At 35.5% G+C, this 24391-nt stretch overlaps 2 protein-coding genes and 2 long non-coding RNA genes across 5 annotated transcripts; 1 reads left to right on the top strand and 3 right to left on the bottom strand.

The window, feature by feature from the left end:
- Window positions 1–952: 952 nt before the first annotated feature.
- Window positions 953–2597, top strand: LOC137722078 (uncharacterized). Its single transcript, XM_068461064.2, has one exon. It carries the CDS (start codon window positions 1010–1012, stop codon window positions 2330–2332), a length of 1323 nt encoding a protein of 440 aa, XP_068317165.2. The 5' UTR covers window positions 953–1009; the 3' UTR covers window positions 2333–2597.
- A 3785-nt stretch (window positions 2598–6382) lies between these two features.
- On the bottom strand, window positions 6383–10395 carry LOC148697571 (uncharacterized). 2 transcript variants are annotated; one of them, XR_015961732.1, is made up of 4 exons: window positions 10022–10395; window positions 9819–9930; window positions 9176–9238; window positions 6383–6799 (listed from the first exon to the last, which is right to left on the bottom strand). It is a non-coding gene; the product is annotated as an uncharacterized LOC148697571 (long non-coding RNA). The 2 variants fall into 2 exon arrangements; XR_015961731.1 differs by having other exon boundaries at window positions 9176–9930.
- Window positions 10396–13330: 2935 nt separating this feature from the next.
- Window positions 13331–15265, bottom strand: LOC137722076 (UPF0481 protein At3g47200-like). Its single transcript, XM_068461062.2, has 2 exons — window positions 15085–15265; window positions 13331–15002 (listed from the first exon to the last, which is right to left on the bottom strand). Exons 1-2 carry the CDS (start codon window positions 15163–15165, stop codon window positions 13500–13502), a joined length of 1584 nt encoding a protein of 527 aa, XP_068317163.1. The 5' UTR covers window positions 15166–15265; the 3' UTR covers window positions 13331–13499.
- A 6993-nt stretch (window positions 15266–22258) lies between these two features.
- LOC148697570 (uncharacterized) lies at window positions 22259–23883 on the bottom strand. The gene is made up of 3 exons (XR_015961282.1): window positions 23778–23883; window positions 23181–23262; window positions 22259–22334 (listed from the first exon to the last, which is right to left on the bottom strand). It is a non-coding gene; the product is annotated as an uncharacterized LOC148697570 (long non-coding RNA).
- Window positions 23884–24391: the final 508 nt, after the last annotated feature.

Here is a 24391-nt window from a genome sequence, read left to right as displayed (position 1 = left end):
ATAGAATTTATTCTTGATCATATTTAGAAGAGATTTTTCACTGTGCCAAGAACACGGTCTGGTACATCAAGTCCCACAATACTAGTGGATGGATACTTGCAAAAAAAAAATTCAACCACTTGTATTATGACACTTAGTGTACCGAGGTATGTTCTCAATACATTGAAAAATATCTCCGTATTTAAGTAACAAAATGCAAATAATCAAGGTATAATTCATGGACCAATCTTATACGATTACCCAACCAACAAGTTCTTACCTCTTAATTAACTAGCTAGTTAACATGTCATTGCCTTGCCTTCTTTCTCTAAAGATGCCTTGCCTTGGCAATGGCATCACATGTCTTAGTAGTCCATAAAATGTCATGTCTAGCATTGCATGCCTTGCTAGGGTGAGCCTTGAATTTACAATGAATGATATTTCTACAATTTTCATATACAATTCAATAACTATAAAGACTCTATACCTTCTCATATAGTCATTATTATTTGACAGACCAATGGTTGTAATGGGTGTAATAAATAAGAAGTTACAAATAGATTTAAATTTGACATTGTCATATATTAACCTCTTGATCGATTCAAGATGTAATTGGTATTTATGTCCAATAAGCAAGTATTAAATGTTTGTCACAATGCATGAAAGCTCAATCCTTTATGATTGATTTGAACATTGAAAGAACTAAAGCAATTAAATTTGGATCCATAAAATATTGTACGAGATTACACTCCTCATATTTGCTGAATTAGTATTGGATCACACCTGCAATACTTGCTAAATACACTCACATCTAATTCTTGCAAAGATGACTCATTTCCAACCCATGTTTAAAACATCAGGAGGGTCACATCATTGCAAAACACGATTCATAATTTCATACAGTTAAAAACCTCCTATACGACTATATATATAATATTGTATAAATCACTTGGCCTTACCACCATATTATTTATTCATCATATTAAGATCAATACTTTCTCCAAAAAATTCCTTACCCAAATTTACCCTCATGTCTGTCAAAAGATTAATTTCACAAAAATTTACCCTCATGTCAGTCAAAAGAACGCCAGAAAATGTACTGTTGGATTATAGGCTGCTCAGCCGCACAGCCAAATCCTCCATCTTCTCCACCGTCTCATTTGCCGCCATATTTTTTATCATCTATGCAGACAGCGTTATTTCCAACCTTTCCATGCAAAGAGTTGTCCCGAGCAATCATGAAATTCTTGACCATGATCACCAGACTCAAATTCCTGAAGAGCAAATCAAATCAACGTCACAGCTTCCGAATATGCAAGCAAATATTGATAACATTGAAGATGAAATTCATGATCGTTTGGTTCCTCCGGAAAATGCCTCACAAGAAGAAAGGCTAGGGTGGTTCCGGCGAAAACTGCCGGAGCTTGAGATACTACACTCTGACAACTTGACAAAGCAATTCCACGGTCGAGTGCTCGAGTTCCTCGACACTGGATGCAGCTCTAAGTTCTATATGATATGGCTTTCACCGGCAAAGTCATTTGGGAAAAGAGAGTTCTTGGCCTTGGACACCCTCTTCAAGTCCAACCCTCAAGGCTGCTTGGTGATCGTATCGAAATCCATGGATTCCGAAAGAGGGTACAGAATCCTGAAGCCACTGCTGGACAGAGGATTCAAAATACTAGCAATCACGCCGGACTTGCCCTTTTTGGTCAAGGACACGCCGTCTGAATCTTGGCTTGAGGAATTGAAGAGTGGGGGGAAGGACCCAGGTTACATCCCATTACCTCAAAACCTAGCAAATCTTATTAGGCTTGCAATGCTGTACAAGTATGGAGGCATATATTTGGACACTGACTTCGTAATATTGAAAGATTTTTCGGGGCTGAGGAATGCAGTTGGAGCACAAAGTATAGATAAGAACTCCAAACAATGGACTACACTAAATAATGCAGTGATGATTTTCGACGTAAACCATCCGATTCTCGTGAACTTTTTAGCCGAATTTGCTAAAACTTTTAATGGGAACAAATGGGGTCACAATGGACCTTACTTGGTTTCGAGGGTAATTGAGAGCGTTGGAAACACACCAGGTTACAACCTTACAATCTTGCCTCCCAAGGCATTTTATGCGGTGGACTGGGTTCGGATACACAGGCTTTTCAGGAAGCCTAAGAAACGATCAGATTCAAGAGCGGCAAAAATCATTCTAAATGAGCTAAATGACGGGGAGACTTATGCCCTGCACTTGTGGAACAAGCGAAGCCGTAAGTTGGTCATTGAAGAGGGAAGTGTCATGGCTAGATTAATATCAGAGCATTGTGTCATTTGCCAGGACATATATACTTCCTAAAGAAGATTTATTTTTTGTAATATGGTGAAGGGGAAGCTACTTTTAAGCATATCAACTCGTCTGTGGCAAAACCGCTGCAGAAATGAAAGAAAGAACAGAAGCTTATTATTCTGAAGTAAAACTGAATTGGTATTTTAGGTTTGAATAAGTCCCAAGGCCAGGAAAGCTGTTATCTTTTACCGAACATTTGTAATTTTCGGTCTTTTGCTTCAAGATGTTCTATTTCTCCAGTTTCAAATGTAAAACGGTCACTGCTTTATATTTATATGTAGTTGTAGATGTTCTATAATGCAAATATATCTGTAATGGTCCTCTCTGTTTGGAAGAGTGATCATAATTTAGAGGATCTAGCTAATATAAGGGCCCGGTATTTCTATTTCGAAGGGCGTTCAGAAGTCTTAAATTCTGGAATAACTATTGGCAGTTACTGGTCAAAGGATCATTACAATTTTTTCTTTTTCTTGAACAAACGATATTATCTACATTAAGGAGGAGGGATGGGCTAGCAATAATATTGCTCAAATTCACTTTTCGTAAAAATCGAACCTAAGACCTTTCACTTACAAGTGAAGAGAAATCCATTGGACCGTAGTACTAAGTAGCAAATGTTCGTTACTATTAGAAGTCCGAACATAACTAAAAAGAAATCATTTACTCAGGATATCAAGAACTCATTTAGCAAGTGCTTTTAAATGACTGAAAGCATTTTCAAATAAAATATTTTTGCAACCTGAGATGCCCCTAGAAGAAAATAGAGAAAAATTGAAAAGGAAGTGGGAAAAAATGGTTCTATAAGAGCAACTCTAGCGTGTGAAATCTTCCTCCAGGCAATACATTATATTATCCACCTAGTGAATAACAACTGCCTTTAATGAACAGTAATCGTTTTTTGCATCTCTACCGTTGCACTTCAATAGTCCTAGCAATAGACAATAAAATATTAGTATTTTTATTTATTTATAAAATAATACAAAATAATTTTAATTGTAATTTCGGATAAGATTTTTAATCGTTCTCGTTGCGCCATGTGTCATTATTCGAAGTATTATTAAATAATACAAAATAATTTTATTTGTAATTTCGAATAAGATTTTTAATCGTTCTCATTGCGCCACTTATCATAAAATCCGAAAAGACAATTATTGGGAATGAATTTCCGATAAGATTTTTAATTGTACTCGTTGCGCCACGTGTCATTATCCGAAAATACAATTATTGGTGATGAATTTCTGATAAGATTATTAACCAATCGCGTCGCGCCACGTGGCATAATCTGTTTACAATCTTTGAGGATAGATTTCCATCAGATTTTTAACGAATGACTGTATGCCACGTGTCATTATCTGAAAATACAATTATTGGTGATGGATTTCAGATAAGATTATTAACCAATCACGTCGCGCTACGTGTCATAATCTGTTTACAATCTTTGAGGATAGATTTCCATCAAATTTTTAATGAATAACGGCATGCCACGTGACATTATCTATAACCTAATCATTTTTGAACCCTCCATATAATCCACCATCCATCCTTACAAATCTCACACCAATTTTCTCAAGATCTCTATCATTATTCATAGTTTCTGCTTCATTCATCACGAAAATCTCTATCATTCTTCATAGTTTTTGCTTCTTTCTTACAATGTCTTCGTCTTCCTCAAAGATGATGTGGGAACTCGATTAGGAAGAGGAAGAATTGTTTAACCAATCAGAATGAATGTTCAATCTCCAGGTGGCAAAAAATGAGAGGGAAGAAGATGAGGAACGTAGAAAGAGAGATAACGAAGCAAGAATGGGTAGAGCCTCACATTCTTGTCGAGTCATCCAAGCTGTGACTCAGATCTGTAAGCCCAGCCGTTCCAGAAACCTTGATAGAAGCAAGCAACAACGAGGTACCGAACTCTTGGACGATTATTTTGTCCGTGATAGTGCATTCCCTGATACGTACTTTAGACGTCGTTTTAGAATGGAACGATATTTGTTCAACGAAACCATGATTGCTGTTTGCAACCATGATTCTTACTTTGTGCAAAAGAATGACGCTTTTGGTTCTATGGGTCTTCTTCCTCAGCAAAAAATTACTACTGCCTTGTGGATGTTTGCATATGGAGTATCTGTAAACCAAGTGGATGAGATAATGAGGATGAGGAAATCAACCATTCTTGAGTCCCTGATGAGGTTTTGTAGAGGAATTGAATCTATAGTACCTCGGGAAACCTACAAACATGGACTTGCAAAGTCTTATGAAGAAGGCTGAGATGCGTGGTTTTCTTGGGATGATTGGAAGCATTGATTGTATGCACTAGACGTGGAAAAATTGTCCAAGTGCATGGCAAGACGCTTATGGGGACAGAAAATGAGCAAAAAGTATCATTTTCGAGGCGGTGACATTTTTTGATACATGGATTTGGCACGCCTTTTTCGGGGTTTCGGGAACTCAAAATGACCTCAACATCCTTGCCCAATCCCCAGTGTTCAATGATGTCCTGCAAGGAAAAACACCAAAAGTCACGTACTGCATCAACGGACATATGTATAACGGACCATACTACTTAGCAGACGGCATTTACCCAAGGTGGTCAACATTTGTCAAAACAGTGCCACGTCTGCGAAGTGTAAAGGAAAAACGCTTTGTAAGCTATCAAGAAGGGTGCAAGAAGGATATGGACGTTTGTTTTGGTATCTTTCAAGCTCGCTAGGCGATTGTCAGGGATGCTGCCAGATTGTTTAATGTAGAGTCACTTCGATCCATCATGATGATGTGCATCATTCTTCACAACATGATTGTGGAAGATAAGTACGATTATGATGTCGTTGATAAATATGAGTCAGACACGATGAACAATTCAAGAACACGTATATATTGTGCTCATGACGCCACTGAAGAACCCGTGCAACATGAGCCATTAGAAAGGGATAGACGTTACAATGAATTGGTCATTCCACGATATACTACACTTCAAAGGTCATATATGTACAATGCCTGACAAAATGACTTGATAGAGCACCAGTGGACATTGAAACAAGCTGAAGATGATTAAGTTCATTTAGTGTATTTGTTTTTATTTGATGTGTTTATTTAATTTTAGTTGGTGTGTTTTTTTTTAATTCAGCTTTAATGAGTTTTTTATTATTCGGTATGCTTATATAATTTTATTTGGTATGTTTTTGTCATTTGAATAAATATTCTCTTAGTATAAATAACTTACCAAATTCAATAAATTTACTCACTTTAAAAAAAAATATTAAATTCAATAAATTGGAAACAACATAAAGTACTATTTTCAATAAATAATAATTACAATCTAAAGTGATTGGAAAATTATGAGCTCTGATTACAAAAACTACTCTATTCATAATCACTTAACCAATTTGTGGTGCTAAGATGATCTTCTCTTATCGTGCTAGGACCATCTTGTCTTGCTTTCGCTTCTCTTGCACGCCTCCTTCGCACCACGTCGGCTTTCTCTGACTTCCAAAAAAATTTAGATTTTGGAGAGTTCCTTTCTAATGACGTGTTCATAATTTCACGATCTCGTTGAGCCATTCTTTCTTCTTTAACATGTTCCCTTTCTTGCCTAAGTAGCTCTCTTTCTCTCTCATTAGCTTGAAATTCTCTCAATAGCTGCAGCTTTTGCCTCATATATAGCCTTATCAACCTCATATTTCGCCATTTCCCGCGCCAAAGTCAATTCACCTTGACAAGCAAGTTCTTCCATGTACTTTGCATAATCATTCTTGGAAGCACTCCCTTTTCTCTTTGAAGCCTTCTTACCTTGAGGTCTAATTGGATAACGGGTCGAACCCGACACTTATTTAGGGAATGGCGTTTCGGGCATTTCTTCTGCATCATCTTCATGAACATGCGAGCCATGATCGGGTGTAGAGTATAGAAATGTGTTGTTCATGAAAACTTCTAGACCGACAGGTACAACTCTAAATTTATGACAATCTTTGACAATATTTCAACATTCTCACCGGTTGAATGATTTATTTTTGCTTTTGGTTTTGGCACCGTACCAAGCTTGTGTTTGAAGTTCTTACACACTGAAGGAGAAGAAATAATTATAATGAAAATAGGTAACAAATAAATAATACAAACAAATAATTATAATGTAAGTAGGTAACAAATAAATAATACAAACAAATAATTATAATGTAAATCTGGGTATAGTACAAACAAATAAATAATATATTGTTACTTGATCCGAGTAATTTTCCCCACTTCGAATATTAATACTTGCTTGTGTCAAGGCGTCTCTTCATGTACTAAACAATTGGCTAAGTAATTTCCAATGACTGGACATTGATTATTTGGTTCTTTTCCCACCAATTTTCTCAAGATAATTGATATGAATAAGACTCCACATTTCTAGCAACTGCATCTCATTATCCCCAAGCGAACTATGAATAACTTCAACCCAGCTAGTACACAACACATCTTCAAGAAGCGACCAATTCGTACCTGCATCAGTAGTCATTTTGTTGAAAAAAAAAATGGATTGAAATATGAATAACTTCAACCCAGCTAGTACACAACACATCTTCAAGAAGCGACCAATTCGTACCTGCATCAGTAGTCATTTTTTTGAAAAAAAATGGATTGAAACTTTGAGAGAAAGAAAGAAATGTGATTGAAAGTAGTTGAGAAAATATGAAATTGTGATGTTAAGTAAATCATAATGAGAAGATATTTATAGAAAAGTAAAAACAACTTTTTAAAAAAAAATTTGTATTCAACTAATTAATCTCCGTTAGATATAAAAAAAAATTGAATTCTAACACTCCAGATTGTGCCACGTGTCATAACAGAAACTTTTCTTAATTTTAAAACTATTTTTTCTTTTATTTTTTTATAAAGCAGATTAATATCAACCGTCGATCTCAGATCGAACGGTTGATATTCAATCAGAATTTTTTTTTTATTACCGTTGCATATCGGACGGCCCATTTTAAAGAACCGTTAAGATCAAACGCACCGTGGGAAGCCACGTGGCTTCCCAACGGTAATTGAGGCCGACTGCTCCCCGGGCCCCTGGGGTTTGAAACTTGTCTGCTGACGCGCCCCCACCCGTGGATGAGGCACGCGCCTGACAGAAAAAAAATTTAAATTGTGACTGACGCCATGCTGACGTCAGCCCTGCGTCAAGTCTACCTCGAGCTCGCGGGCTGGCGATTCCTCACCGGCCTCTTGCTCGGGCCTGGCCAGCCCCTCAGGCTCCCAACACTGGAGTGCTTCTGCCAGGCTATGGAGCCTTATTTGGTCCATCTTCCCCCGAGCACCAGCCAACGCTGGAAGTGCTATAAAGGATGAATAAAGGACTCTGCCGGCCTAGGACAAACACTTGTTGCGCGACTAAAGGAGAAGGGAAAAGAAGATAAGGAGGGAGGATTAGTTTTACAATGGGTAATTAAGACTTTTTATGTGGATTTTTTGTTAGAATTATAAGAAGTTTGGCTAAAATTCAATTCATGCTTCTAAAATTGGTTATCTTTCAAAATTTCCCATTCCAATTCCATAACTTTGAAGTAAATAGCTTCAACATGAACTTGATTCTGATTCTTCCTTATTCCAATTCATTCTCAATTCATTTTCTTCTATTCTGATTATGGTTACGTAAATAAGCCATTAGTGTTGTGCCTGTTAGAATGAATGACTATTATGAATTACGAGCGATAAAGTAGACAGACATCAGAGAAAAATCATGAATATGAGATAATTAAAGCAATGGTACGTCTTTGAACTTTAGTTTAATTGGATCTTTAGTTCATAATGACACTCTGACCTGGAATGTCCATTAAGACTCTGAATTGAACTGTGCTGGCCAGCACTCGAAGGGTCACGAAGCCATAAAGTGTAGTGATGTGGAAAATGTGAATAAATTTAAAACCTAAAAGTGCCTAAATATAAGAGTGCGCTGGTGATCGGGAATGAACCTATTTCACACGTGATGTTAGAACATAAGTAAAATATAGTAAAGTAGGATGAGAATTATATAATTGAAAGTAATCTCCAATAACAAGATTTGCCAAAAATCCTCGTCGACATGAAAGCTCATTACTAAAACCTAGAGGGGCGAAAAATAAGGATGAGTGGATCTAAAAACAAAGCGTGGTAGAAACCTTTTCAAAAAGCATAATAACCTCTCGTTGTAAAACAAGTATAGTTTCCAAAATATACATACTACGTATAGTAAGAAAATACTTATTGTAACTTGCAAAATCTCAAGAATTTAATACGACACAATATTTCATAAGTAAACACATGATGTCCATAATCACATAATAATATATCATATCAAGTGCTCAACACATGCTGACACACAAGTTCATGCAGAGATATTCTGATATGAATAGGACTGGGTGTAACAATGATATACGTTCTAGTACTACAATCACGTGAAAACTGACATTATGCGCAACACATACGAGTCCTAATTGCCTATAGCAATCTAGGACAGGACTGACACCTACAATAGATCCAAAGTAAGCGTACGGTGTGATGCGCACATACACGTGAAAAACTGACACTAGCTCAGGCGAGTATTAACACCGGTCCAGCAAACAATGAGCATATAACATAAATATAGCCATGCCATAGTTATTCGATAATTCTAATCAATATAATATTATTCATAGCCGTAAATATAATTATGGCATTAATAATAATACGCATGCTTATGCATCTTGTAGAACGTAACATAACTTCATAATTTCTAACAATGTGCTAAATCTTATAAACGTAATCCTAATCTAGGCGTATTGTAGAAAATTCTTACTAAATGAATAAATGGTAACTAACAAGTATATATATGTTATATAAAAGAAAAGACCCACTCACATATACTTGCGAAGTCGTAGCCGTTCGAACTAGAATATCTAGAGTCTCCAATAGTAATCGCACCTAAGCATAATATTGGGATCCATTTGTAAAACTCAATTAAAATGTTTGAATTTGCATAAATGAACTGTAGATTCAGAATCAGCGCGTTGAAATACACTAACAAGGGTCATGGGTAATTTTCCTAAAAAGTCAACGAAAGTCAACGATCAACCTTAAAAAGTCGAGACGCCAAGGTGGTCAACTGTGTTAAAATTTTAGAATTTTACTAAACGGCTGCCAAAAACGGATACAGGAAGTCAAAACTAGTTTAGGAGAGTTTTCGAGAAAATTCATAAAAAGTCAACACAAAGAATATTCCCAAAATTATTTTGAGCCAATTTCAGAACTGGGCCGGCTGGAATAATGGCCCAAAGGTTTGGATCAGGTTTTGGGCCGGATCTGGGCTTAAGGCCCTTTTTTTTTTCTTTCTTTTTTTTTTTTTTTTTTTGGAAATCTGGTCACCGGTTTATACAAAGAAGAAAGCCGAAACCGGCTGGTTCGGCCGGGAAGCTTCCCGAGTTTCGTTCGAGCTCGATTAGCAATCAAAATCAACAACTTACGTACGGATTTGAAGCTGGAAATGTGAGAAATCAAATTATACCTATACGGGACCAAATCGTGGCCGGAGATGACCAGAAAAATCGCCTGAAAGTGGCCTAATGGCCACGGGATCACTTTTCCAGAAAATGGAGGAAAGCTCTCCTTCATGATTTCTGCACCAAAACATCATTAAAACATACCTATAACCTAGTGATCGTTGCAGGACAACTAAGGGGTATAAGAAAGAGAGTTCCCGAGGCCTACCTTGGTCAGAAAAATGAAGTTTCGCCGGAGAAAAAAGATGAACAGAGGCAGTGGCCACTGACAGTGCAAGGTTCACGGCTGGGTTGCGTTCATAGCTTAAAGTCCTAGTTTTTTGGGCTGAGAAACTCGCAGATCTCGTCGGGGCAACCCAGTTAACGGTGGTGATGGTATTGCAGGACCACCCAATTAATCGGGGTTTGCAGAGAAAAATGAGGAGTGAAAGACAAAGGAGTGAGGTTGCGGAGGTCGAACTCGCCTGGGTTGATGGCAGGTGGTGTATGGCGTGGGTGTGCATCTCGGCCTCTCAGTGTTATACCCAGATAGAAGAGAGTTTGAGAGGGATGGAGAGTATGTGAATAACGGGGAATAGAGAAGGAAATAATAAGAGAGTGGGGAAGATGAGAGATGTCCGACAGAGAGTCAGAAGGAAAGTGAGAGGAGACACGGGAGTGAGGGGATGAGTGATGTGGGCCCCACTTGGCACACAGCTGAAAGTCACAAATGAAGAAACAGAAAAACATTCCCGTAACATGAAATTAAGGGCTGGTTTGGTATTTATGTGATTTGAAAAAAAATTGATTCTGCTGTGCTATGAGAATAAACGGTTGTAAAATAAAGCAGCAGAGTATTTGGTAAATTTTTTTTGTAAAAGTGCTTTTGAAAAAAAAAACAGTATTATAGTGTTTGGTAAACTTTTATGTAAAACAGATGTGAAAAAAAACCGATTTTTCAAAGCTGGGTTTTGCAGCTTCTTGTTTTTGGCTTTTTTTCACCCAAAACTGTGAAAAAAAGTTGAAGCTGAATGTTTACCAAACACAAAAACAGCTCCCAGCTTTTTTTTATACCAGCTTTTTTCAAAATCACCTCAGTACCAAACCAGGTCTAAAACGTCTTTCTCATTTGTAATTTCGTAAAATTTAAATCATAGATCCGATTTCAATTCTGCTTGTGCTTATGCGTTCGTTCCAACGAATATTTCGAGAATACAGTAAAATAGTAACTCGTACGTGTCCTGAAATGACGGTCAACGAAAGTCAACAATCTTGCCTCTAGGGACATTTTCGTCAATTCATTCCTTTAAAATTAATAAAATCGTAAGATTAGGAACGGATTGTTACAAATAAACTAAAAATTATGAGTATTGGTTTTTGATTTGTCACAATATGGAGCAATGGTCTTTCATGTCAAATTCTATGATTAAGACTTCAACTACACTGTTGATATGGATAGGGTGACGACTCAGTATAATATTATGTACGTGATTATTTTTTATTTGACTTAGATATGTTTATACGGTCAATTATAACTCAAGTGACTACCGAGAAAACTTAATCACATGTATTTTTCAGTGTATGGGCTGTGTTTCCTGCTCATTGAAAAATTTCTTAGACATATGGACTAAGAGAAACCCTCCACAATTCAAATAATTACACACAACATGAAAAGTTGACAATAATCACTAATATTAGTTATCATAGCCCAAGGCTTTAATTTTTTCACAGTTGTGCTCTTGTTTACTTTGACTTTACTAATGATTAAACTTGTTTCGTTGAAACCCTTATTATGATTAGCATTTGCTGCTGCAGAATAAACCAATTTTAAAATGGCACAAAAATGCTCGGTAAGGCATGAGTTCTTTATAGGACCGTCCACGAATTTGATAAATTACTCTTCTCGCTTTGTGAGCAGACATACATATATGTTGACCTAAAGTGTATACTTCTGTATATTTCTTCACCTTTCTCATCTTTATAATAAGATTCATCTCTCATTAATGAACGATAAACATCTATATTTTATTATTTTTTAATTAATTATTATCCGCTTCATTAACTACATAAGCTTTTTATGTTCAAATGTGAGTATGAAACTGGTTGTTTATTGTTAATTATGATGATTTAAATTGGATAATGATTCGTTGTTAGAATTTCACATAGATTCTAATAAGAGAGTCGAGTGAATTAGAGCAGAAATAAATAGTCCTATTATTGGTTGAGCCTAAAGTTTTCTACTGGAGAGGAGAAGGTTGCTAGAAGCTGACAATGTCTGCATCTTCACTTTCTAGATAAATTATTCTTCCATTTTATCCATCTCATCATATAATGATGCGATTCTAAAAGATATTAAGCTCTAGTCAGGTGATTGGTTCGTGTCAAGTGTCTAAGCGGTTTGACGGATGCCTAAACGAATTTAAGTAAATTTATTATATATTATGTTTATTTATACTTTAAAAAACACATCATTATATTCTTATACATAAATTGCAAAGTAAAATGACATGTAGATTATAAAGTATTATAACATATTGAAAACATGAGGAACAAGGATATACTGAGTGTTCATCCAAGTATTTAACAAGTTTCTTACATTTATTAACAAAATTAATATAATACAAAAAGAAAGTTATTGATTTTCTGTCTAAATGAAAGTTGCAACCTAAACAAATGTCTAAACATGTTTAGATGGAGAAGCATGCGCCTAGGCTCGAGTCTAGTCGCACCTTTTTAATTTTTAGAACAGTGTATACTAGTGGTATACTATGACTGATGAAGTTTGTTAAGCTCATGTCCATGAGTCCGGATCTGCCATCCAGACCATCCCACTTGTGCCCCTACTTAGTTTGATTCCACCTACTACCGCCCCGCAACTATTAAGATATAGTCCAAAGTTCCAAACTGAATGGTGTATTATTTCAATTTTTTTTTTTAATCCTTAGATGAAAAGGATCTGTATATATCATGCAGTACGTATATATATTAATTGGAAAGGGATCCTTCCCGGATTTCTTTTACCAAATTCATCAAATTCACCAATCCGATCTCTTAAAATTTGATGCAACGGCTAAAAACGGAGACTCTTTTTAAAAGTTATAATAACTTTAATCATTAGATCAAATTTCACGAGCCCAGATTAATGAATTTGGTGAAATGAATTCGGAGAGAATCTCTTTCCATATTAATTGACCAATACACACACAGACCCCCCAATCTCTCCAAGTAGTTGCTCAATATTTAGGACGATTTGTACGTGATTTATTTCATTTTTTATTTGACTCATTTTTTTATTTGCATGTGAGTACAACTCAAATGGCATGTGAGTGAATGGAGAATGGTAGGTTGTAAGTTTTGAATATTTTGAAAAATTAAAGAACAATATCTCTTCTACCTACCTAGCTATAAAAGGTCTTACGGGTTATTAATTATTAGCTTGTTAAAGCATCTTTAAATGAAATGTTAAAAAGTTCTCACAACGTGCATACATGAAAGCAAAAATATATATTAACGTCTTGTAAAAAATAAAAGAAACATAAACATAAACCCGAATGATGAAAATTCATAATTTAGGAAGATTAATTCCATACAACGTGCATACATGAAAGCAAAAATAGTATAGATAGACTCCAGGGCGAACCAGGACAGCGTTGGTAAATGGTAACATGGCCATATAAAAGACGAAGAAGCTTAAGGAAAGAGTATGATCATTTGTGAGGGCCGTGAATGGCATAGTATGTCTGTAGAGAAGTGAGAATGAGAAGGGCAAAGGCAGCCAGGAACGATATGATACTCCATGTAGAAGTGAAATAAGTATTATGAAGGTCCCTTATTTCTTTTAGAAATCGCACCTTCAAATATACTTGAAGCTTGTTCAAATGGCACCACGACTCACAGTATTGGTTCACCTGGTCTCGCACACTAGCAAAACAGAAGTCATCCTTGGCAACAACTTCATCTAGAATAGTCTTGAATTGGTTCAAATATTCCTGTTCCCCGATCAGATGAGGCTTTATGATCTTTCTCTCCTGAAGCAGCTTGAAATCCTCTGGGTAACGGACGAGACTCTTCATGAGGAAAGCGTATGATGTAACGGTGTTTGTACTGCTAAGACTGTACTGCTCGTAGGCAATCAGATTCCTGAAGATCGAACTTGTTGACTTGTTGATAATCAGAGTCGGAATGCTGAGGCCTCCGTTGCTGAACTTTATGTTCAACAAATTCTCGTCCGTCTCAGAGGGAATGTGAAGCTGCACTCCAGACTCCAAAAGTTCCTTAGCGCAGTAGTTGAATCCCCACTTATCATTGCCAGCTGCATCATCAGGTTGAGAAGAGTGGCCTGAAGAAGTTTGCAACTCACCACTTTTTTTTATTACTTTTCTACTGAGTGAAAAGCAACATCTGCTTCGTTCATCATTAAGCTTTGAATTATCGACCGGGATTGATATTTCACTAGGTTCTGAAGGGACGGGTTTGGGGAAATAGAATTTGTGCAAGAGATCAAGCAAATGCTTGAAGTCCGTTCCCAGCTCATCAGGTATATGCTTCTCATTCATGGGCTCGAAGAAGTCGAGAGCGAGGCTAGCAACAGAGTGTTTGATCGTGGCTTCAGGCTTGACAATGTTATACAAAGTAACTAGAACCGAGAAGGGGATCTGATTCTCGAGTAACGCCAGATCATGCTGAAGAGCTGCAATCATCCACTTACTTTTCAGTATCGGATCAGATCCGTCTCCTTCTATTACATTTTTGGCTTCATCTCCGTCTCCTTTTTTTTCATTTTTGGCTTCGTGGTACCTGATGAAAAGTTCCAATATGAAGCAACCATCAAGTAACATTATTTTTGCAAGCTCATTCTTGTCGGGCTTGATGGTTTCAGCATAGCATTGGCGAACGTTATCGTCTAGGTCATAAATTGCGTCCGAGCAGTCTTCAAAGCATTGGTGAGATTTATTTTCATCTTCTGTTTGCTGGAGAAGGCTTAACATGCAACGCCATTTAAACTCTCGAATAGCATCCACAAGGTCAGGGTTTTTTCGATGGAAAGGTCCAATTGAGACGACACGAGGGTTGTAGGCATCCTCCTTCACTTTTCGAAGTTTATTTGGAACTTTGTAGATGCATGAGTCCACTGGTGCTGCCATCACTACTTTCAGTTTATCTACAATCTCTTGTTTCCACTTTGCTTTCAGTTCTCTCTCTTTGGGTTCCTGCTGTTTTGAAATTTAAGTCAAGAGGTGGAGGAAAAGGCAGAGTACTTTCAGAAATACAAAAAGAGTAGCTCTCACTTACCAGACGAGTTCCGTTTTCTGAATGAACCATCTCGGCAGATTCTGTTGTGTCCGCCGGTCTGGTCCCCAATCCTGACGGCATTGCCACAGTGTTCAAAGGATCGTTAGACTATTGATTTCTATGAGGTAGTGCAAGGGAGAAATAGCACACCAAAGAGGAGAGAATCTGTTTCACGTTGAATGATTTGTCCAGAGGAATGAATCCTCCTTTTATAGACTTCATCCAGCCTTCCAGCCTTTCTTGAGAATTGTAAGACTTCTCTGAATAGTCTTTTTATCATTGATATTTGGATAAATTCTCATTTTGGTCCTTAAGATTTAAAATCAATAGAAGTGATCTCTGAAATTGTTCACCATCAATTATTTTGATCATTCCATGAAAAATAATGTTAAATAACGATTAAAATGACAAAAATATACTCAACTTAATAAACAATAAGCCAAAATGAATTGACAAAAAAAATAAGGGTATTTTTGTCATTTTATCCTTATTTAATTGAGATTTTTCACGGAATAACCAAAATGATTGATGGTGAACAAACTCATAGACCAAATCTACTGATTTCAAATCACAGGAACTAAAGTGAATAGTTATGCAAATTTCAAAAATTATTTTGATTAAAAAATCTTCATTATAAGACACATCACTTACAAAAGGGTATAACCCTTATAATAAGTTATACCTCTTGTCACAACTTTTAATTAAGTGTATATCAATACTCCAATCTTATGGTTCGCCTCTACCCATCTAATACACATATGGTAACATGCTCTTTTAAGGAGAGAGATTCCATTTTAACAAAAAACTTTGCTTGTAGCCGTCCGATCTCTTTCAATTAGATCGTGCGGTTGTAAGTTAATCCAGCTTTTTTTTGGGAAGTGTTTTTTTTTTAAAGTGTTATTGACATTTCAAAAATCTAATTTTACGCTCCTCACAAGTGTATTTTTCTTTCTAATTATAAAAAATGTAGAATATCAAATGAGATTTTTGGAATGTCTAATAATAATTTTTTATTTATTTATTTTTAAACTTGTTTCTTTTGTCTTATTCCTCTTCCTTTGTCTTCCTCGCCAACGGGACGCAAGCACAGCGAACCAGAGCTTCTTTCGTGATTCTTTTAACTTTTCCAATTTTCTGGAAAATGGGAGGATTTGGTTCAACCTTTTTTTATTCCTCCAAAAATTATAATTGAAGTCATTCCAAAAAAACCAGAAAGGAAAAATAAAAATCTCGAATAAATTATTCATCAAATTTCCCAAAATGATGAGATGGAAGAAACACATATCTGAAGAGGATAGAAGCCTCTGGTTATGCCTGATTCGAGTTGCAAAGTATGGCGTGCGCCGTGAAAAATTAGAAATTACAAGTTTTGGGGCGGTTGGGGTTGCTGTCTGCGAATATGGGGTTTTGGGTGCGGTTGGGGAGGGGTTGGCTAGGCTGTGATCAGAGGCCGGGGTGGTTTACGATGTGGTGACTTGGGGATGAGAAAGATTGGAAAGTCGTTCTACAGGAAGAGAAGTGAAACGGAAAAGAAAAGGGTGAAAAATGAAGAAGACAATCTACTTAATCTCAGCCGCACAATATCATTAAAATCAATCTAACGGTTGAGAGTATAATCTTTATTAAAAAAAAAGAAAAATCCCTTTGCTTACAATCTACACATAGTAAAGTAAACATCATTATGATCATATTCTAACATCTTCTACTTGATCTTGATGATGTAAGATCTGGTTGGCTACACATATTTGATATCATTATGGAGTGTTAATAGATAAAATTAACGAATATGTGTAAAATAGAAATAAATGTGTGAATAACACTCTTCTAACTATATCTATATATATCGTGCATTTTTACGTTACCACTTTTCGTCACATTTTTTATGCTTTTGCTTTGCTGCTACATTTTAACATTTTCTGTCATGCTTATGTTACCTATCTTTGAAATAAAAGAGAAAAAAAAAACAAAAAACAAAAAACAAAATAACAAACAATAACATGCTTGCTAGGCGGTTGTTGGTCACTTTATTAGTAAATTGCACTCCCCTAAGTCGCCTCCAAATTAATTGTTACATGCACGTCCAATTTATAATAATAATAATAATTTGAAAGGACGAAAACTCTGACACACTCTAGGCTCTGGTAATATGAATTGAATAATCACTATATGTTTCAACAGAAAACTTAATTATAGGATGTTTTTCAGAAAAAAAAAAAAAAAAAAAAAAACCTTAATTATAGGATGAGGATTCCATTCGGATTCAAATGGTGGAGATCCTAGAAATCCTCACATCTTAGTCGTTCATCGTACATCGTGCGGTCAGTTTTAGTCAGATACTATTTATATTTAATTTTAAATAAATAATTTAATTTTTTTTTACCGCACGATGTACAATGAACGGTTAGAATGTAAGGATCTCTAAAATCCTCACCATTTGAATCCAAATGGGATCCAAATCCTTAATCATACAGCATCAAGATGCTCATCGCCTCAAGCTCGAAACTTTGAAGAGACACTACTAATATATATATATATATATTTATTTATATTCCATAAACTAAGACTAATACATTACAAAGTATTCCATAAACTAAGACTAATACATTACATATTCCATAAACCAGACTAATACATTACAAAGCATATATATATATATATATATATATTCCATAAACTAAGACTAATACATTACAAATCAACTTAATATGCTTTCTTTTTGCAGTTTTTTAGGTTGGTGTGTTAAAAAATAAACAATTTGATAGAACAAAAAATTGTGACGAATGTGAGTGACATAATCTAGAGGAAAAGAGGCAAAGACATCAACTTCCAGTAAATCAACTATTGTTGTGATCATTAGCTATTGATGTCTTTGACTTAAATCTTATTGGTTTTCAGTTTTTTATTGAAGTCCTAACATTAATGTATTATGAGTTATTATATTTTTTTCAAATTAAAATTTGAAAGTTATAATTGCTTACATTAGTGAGATTTTAAATAAAAATAATGATTCGTGGGATTGAAGATATTAAAAGATAAATTATACTTCCCATCTAACCAAAGAAAACTCAAAATCTATAGAAAGTCACGTTTTTCTATATAAAGAAAGTGAGTATATGTATGTGTGTGTGTACATATGTAGGCCCTTTCACAAGAGGGATCCCCATTTTTCAAAAAAATATGAACATCCTCTTGACCGTTAGATTTGGCTTTCTGTGGTTGAAACATTGTGGAAGCCCTACTAATATATATATAGCCTAGCTTGACTAGAGAACTTGGAATACTGCTTTGTAATGTATTAGTCTTAGTTTATGGATATTGAATCAACTTAATATGCTTTCTTTTTGCAGTTTTTTAGGTTGGTGTGTTAAAAAATAAACAATTTCATAGAACAAAAAATTGTGACGAATGTGAGTGACATAATCTAGAGGAAAAGAGGCAAAGACATCAACTTCCAATAAATCAATTATTGCTGTGATCATTAGCTATTGATGTCTTTGACTTAAATCTTATTGGTTTTCAATTTTTTATTGAAGTCCTAACATTAATGTATTATGAGTTATTATATTTTTTAACTTAAAATTTGAAATTTATAATTGCTTACATTAATGAGAATTTAAATAAAAATAATGATTTGTGGGATTGAAGATATTAAAAGATAAATTATACTTCCCATCTCGCAAAAGAAAATTCAAAATCTATAGAAAATCACGTTTTTCAATATAAAAAAAGTGAGTATATGTATGTATGTATGTATGCATGTGTGTGTGTGTGTACATATACATGCCCTTTAACAAAAGGGATCCCCCCATTTTTCAAAAAAATAAGGACATCTTCTTGATCGTTAGATTTGGCTTTAATAAAATTTTGTGGTTCAAACTTTGTGAAGGCCGTACTAATATATATATAGCCTAGCTTGACTAAAGAACTTGGAATACTGCTTTGTAATGTATTAGTCTTAGTTTATGGATATTGAATCAACTTAATATGCTTTCTTTTTGCAGTTTTTTAGGTTGGTGTGTTAAAAAATAAACAATTTCATAGAACAAAAAATTGTGACGAATGTGAGTGACATAATCTAGAGGAAAAGAGGCAAAGACATCAACTTCCAATAAATCAATTATTGTTGTGATCATTAGCTATTGATGTCTTTGACTTAAATCTTATTGGTTTTCAGTTTTTTATTGAAGTCCTAACATTAATGTATTATGAGTTATTATATTTTTTAACTTAAAATTTGAAATTTATAATTGCTTACATTAATGAGAATTTAAATAAAAATAATGATTTGTGGGATTGAAGATATTAAAAGAGAAATTATACTTCCCATCTTGCGAAAGAAAATTCAAAATATATAGAAAATCATTTCTATATAAAAAAAGTGAGTATATGTATGTATGTATGTATGTGTGTGTGTACATATACAGGTCCTTTAACAAGAGGGATCCCCCCATTTTTAAAAAAAATAGGGACATCCTCTTGATCGTTAGATTTCATCCAGCCTTCCAGCCTGCCTTGAGAATTGTAGGACTTTTCTGAATAGTCTTCTTATCCTTTCATAATAGGCTTTTTAGCCAAAGTGATCCTTGAGATTTGGATAAATTCTCATTTTGGTCCTTAAGATTTGAAATCAATAGAAGTGATCCCTGAAATTGTTCATCATCAATCATTTTGGTCATTCCATGAAAAATAATGTTAAATAACGATTAAAATGACGAAAATATACTCAACTTAATAAACAAAAGCCAAAATGATTTGACAAAAAAATAAGGGTATTTTTGTCATTTTATCCTTATTTAATTCAGATTTTTCATGGAATAATCAAAATGATTGATGGTGAGCAAACTCATGGACCAATTCTACTGATTTCAAATTTCAGGGGACTAAAGTGAAGAGTTATGCAAATTTCAAGGATTATTTTGACTAAAAAGTCTTCATGATAAGACACATAACTTACAGGAAGAGAAGTGAGAAACGGAAAAGAAAAGGGTAAAAAATGAAGAAGACAACCTATTTAATCTCAGCCGCACAATATCATTAAAATCAATCTAACGGCTGAGAGTATAATCTTTATAAAAAAATAAAAAAAAATCCCTTTGCTTATAATCTACACATGGTAAAGTTAACATCATCATGATCATATTCCAACATCTTCTACTTGATCTAGATGATGTAAGATCTCGTTGGCTACGCATATTTGATATCATTACTGAGTGTTAATAGATAAAATTAACGAATGTGTGTAAAGTAAAAATAGATGTGTGAATAACACTCTTCTAACTTTATCTATATATATATATATATCGTGCATTTTTACATTACCACTTTTCGTCACATTTTTTATGCTTTTGCTTTGCTGCTACATTTTAACATTTTCTGTCATGCTTATGTTACCTATCTTTGAAATAAAAGAGAAAAAAAAAAACAAAAAACAAAAAACAAAATAACAAACAATAACATGCTTGGTAGGCGGTTGTTGGTCACTTTATTAGTAAATTGCACTCCCCTAAGTCGCCTCCAAATTAATTGTTACATGCACGTCCAATTTATAATAATAAATAATAATAATAATAATTTGAAGGGACGAAAACTCTGACACACTCTAGGCTCTGGTAATATGAACTGAATAATCACTATATGTTTCAACATAAACCTTAATTATAGGATGTTTTTCAGAAAAAAAAAAAAAAAAAAAAAAAAAAACCTTAATTATAGGATGAGGATTCCCATTCGGATTCAAATGGTGGGGATCCTAGGGATCTTCACATCTTAGTCGTTTATCCTCACATCTTAGTCGTTTATCCTCACATCTTAATCGTTTATCGTACATCGCGCGATCAGTTTTCTTCAGATACTATTTATGTTTAATTTTAAATAAATAATTTAAATAATTTTTTACCGCACGATGTACAATGAACGATTAGAACGTGAGGATCTCTAGAATCCTCACCATTTGAATCCAAATGAGATCCAAATCCTTAATTATACAGCATCAAGATGCTCATCACCTCTAGCCTGAAACTTTGAAGAGGCCCTACTAATATATATATATAAACTAAGACTAATACATTACATATTCCATAAACTAAGACTAATACATTACAAAGTATTCCATAAACTAAGACTAATACATTACATATTCCATAAACTAAGACTAATACATTACAAATCAACTTAATATGCTTTCTTTTTGCAGTTTTTTAGGTTGGTGTGTTAAAAAATAAACAATTTGATAGAACAAAAAATTGTGACGAAAGTGAGTGACATAATCTAGAGGAAAAGAGGCAAAGACATCAACTTCCAGTAAATCAATTATTGTTGTGATCATTAGCTATTGATGGTCTTTGACTTAAATCTGATTGGTTTTCAATTTTTTATTGAAGTCCTAACATTAATGTATTATGAGTTATTATATTTTTTCAACTTAAAATTTGAACGTTATAATTGCTTACATTAGTGAGATTTTAAATAAAAATAATGATTTGTGGGATTGAAGATATTAAAAGATAAATTATACTTCCCATCTAGCAAAAGAAAATTCATAATCTATAGAAAGTCACATTTTTCTATATAAAAAAGTGAGTATATGTATGTGTGTGTGTGTGTACATATATAGGCCCTTTAACAAGAGGGATCCCTAGTTTTAAAAAAAATAGGGACATCCTCTTAATCGTTAGATTTGACTTTAATGAAATTCTGTGGTTGAAACTTTGTGGAGGCCCTACTAATATATATATATATATATATATATATATATATATATATATATATATATATAGCCTAGCTTGACTAGATAACTTGGAATACTGCTTTGTAATGTCTTAGTCTTAGTTTATGGATATTGAATCAACTTAATATGCTTTCTTTTTGCAGTTTTTTAGGCTGGTGTGTTAAAAAATAAACAATTTGATAGAACAAAAAATTGTGACGAATGTGAGTGACATAATCTAGAGGAAAAGTGACACACCCCGACCGAGATCGGAGCGTGCTGGCCGTCATACAAAGGCGACGTAGCCATGTGCACGTGCGGAAGCTAATAAAGTAGTAATACAAAAGTACGAATAATTAAAAACTAGCATACAAGTACTGGAATAAGTGCTAGTTAGTGCGATACAAATTCAGAGCAGGTCTATAGCAGTCCAAATAAAACGACAACAGTAGTACGCTCGAAGGCGACCCTACAATGTGGAGTGTCTGTCAGAACGCCGAAAAGCTCTCAAGGGAAACCACCGCAACGGCTAAGCAACTAGAACCTGGAGGGGCGCAAAACAAAAGCGTGAGTGGGCAAAAACAAAGCTCTTTGAAAACCATTTAGCAAAATACAATCTAACCCCTCGCCGTAAAACCTATATACTTCCCAGAAAATAAACATATATACGTATGTAAAGATATACCACATATGCTCAAGGGTATGCCAATCATGCTCAATATATGCCATGTCAAATCTCATAATGATATGCAAGTGCTCAGGTATGAGTCATATCAATCACATAATCCTCTGGCAGCCGGAGTCACCTAACGTGACCTGTACGGCTGCATATAGAGCTCAAATCTCAACTCAATATCTAAACCTGCCCACGAGTCGGAACCACCTAAAGTGGTCTGTACGACAAGTCTGGGTGTAACATATATGTATATACGCTCTAGTGCTACGATCACGTGAAGGCTGTGCGAATAATCGCGGTCACCTACGAGTCGGAACCACCTAGTGTGGTCTGTACGACAGGCCTATGCACCTAACTTGGATCCAAGCTGAGCGTATGGTGCGGGAGGTGAACAACACGTGAAGGACTGTGCCCTACTCTGGGCGGGAGCACTAACACCGGGGGTGCAGGTTATGAGCTCTCTAAGCATCTCTAACCACTATTTAATGCAATCGTTAATTAACGCTTACCTGGCACTTACCTATGCCTCCACAGCACCAACATATAAATATATATGACATATGCATAATTGAATATATATAATTAAACGTATACGCCACTACTCATGCATAACCACCAATTATATAAAAGAAATGGCATATAACGAAGCATTTATACTAATTTCTGGGAATTAATATGTATATAGGTATATACGGAAAACAAAAGCCCACTCACTGGTATGTAGAAGGGTCGTAGCCCCCCTGTCTCGCGTGTGCACGCTCGTCCTCTGGGTACGTGTCACCTAAATGCGAAACAACTATAAAAACGTTAACTTTAAAGCACATAACCCGTTTCTCGTAATAACTTCTCACACATTGCTCAAAATGGACAAATGAATATACCAACGTGCTCTACACAACCTCAGGATCACAACCATATTTTTAAAATAATTTTTGGACCCCGCACGCGCCCCCACGCGCCAGCACAGGCACGGACCTACGCGCCCCCCACGCGCGGCCACGTGCCAGGCACACTGACGGTGTTAACAGACGCCGTCAGGAATATTCCGTTAAACTGACGGAATATTCCGTTAAAACTAACCGGAACCGTTAACGGCGTTAGGAATATTCCGTCAGAATTGACGGAATATTCCGTCGCCTTCTTCATTCGAACGCCGGCGACGTCGCCGGCGCCGGAAACTGGGAAAACCTGCAACTAGGGTTTTCTCGCTCGTTTCTCGACCGTTTTTTGTGATTCTTGGACCAAATGAAAGCCCTAGACTAGTAGAACATGTCCCAACAAGTTTTAAGGGCTAAAACTAAGAGATTATACCTGTGCAAATTCTCCAAAACCGGCCAACTTAGAACAGGACGATCCCGACGTCCAATTTTGTCCAACGAAGCACTCCGAGGCTCCTTGGAACCTCACCAACACATCTACAAGCTTCAAAAGTTCAAAAACTCAATGTATAAATTTTGCATGAACAGTACTCCAAACGGACATCGTCGAATCGACGTGAAAACTATGTGTTTCTCACCTGAAAATGCTACGGCTGTGTTCCCCTCGACCTCACGAGCTCAAATGTGTCCTTGGTTTCCTCGATCCACCACAGTTTGAGGGTATGTGTGTTGGTCCGTACGTTTTTGGAAGAAGAAGAAGGATAGAGGACTCGGGGAAAAGGGAGAAGACAGAAGGAGAGAGAGACAGAGGGAAAGGGAAGGACAAAGAGTGTGCAGGTGTGTGTGTGTGGCCCAACACATGCCACAACACACAAAACAACCCCACAACTTGACGAAAAACACACTAGGGGTAAAATTGTAATTTCACACGTACGTTTTAAAAATCCCGGGACGGGATGTCACAAAAAGAGGCAAAGACATCAACTTCCAATAAATCAATTATTGTTGTGATCATTAGCTATTGATGTCTTTGATTTAAATCTTATT

This window comes from Pyrus communis, chromosome 4 (assembly GCF_041283825.1).
Source record: "Pyrus communis isolate YQ-2024b chromosome 4, ASM4128382v1, whole genome shotgun sequence".
Classification (NCBI taxonomy): domain Eukaryota; kingdom Viridiplantae; phylum Streptophyta; class Magnoliopsida; order Rosales; family Rosaceae; genus Pyrus; species Pyrus communis.
Note: the sequence above shows the minus strand (reverse complement) of the source record. Positions and strands in the feature narration are given on the sequence as shown.

Excerpts from the sequence above, each read along its gene's own strand:
- LOC137722076 (XM_068461062.2), bottom strand. The coding sequence starts at position 15,165 with ATGCCGTCAGGATTGGGGACCAGACCGGCGGACACAACAGAATCTGCC. Across the intron at positions 15,003-15,084 it reads CAGAAAACGGAACTCGTCTG|GAACCCAAAGAGAGAGAACT; the intron begins GTAAGTGAGAGC and ends TCAAAACAGCAG.
- LOC137722078 (XM_068461064.2), top strand. The coding sequence starts at position 1,010 with ATGTCTGTCAAAAGATTAATTTCACAAAAATTTACCCTCATGTCAGTC.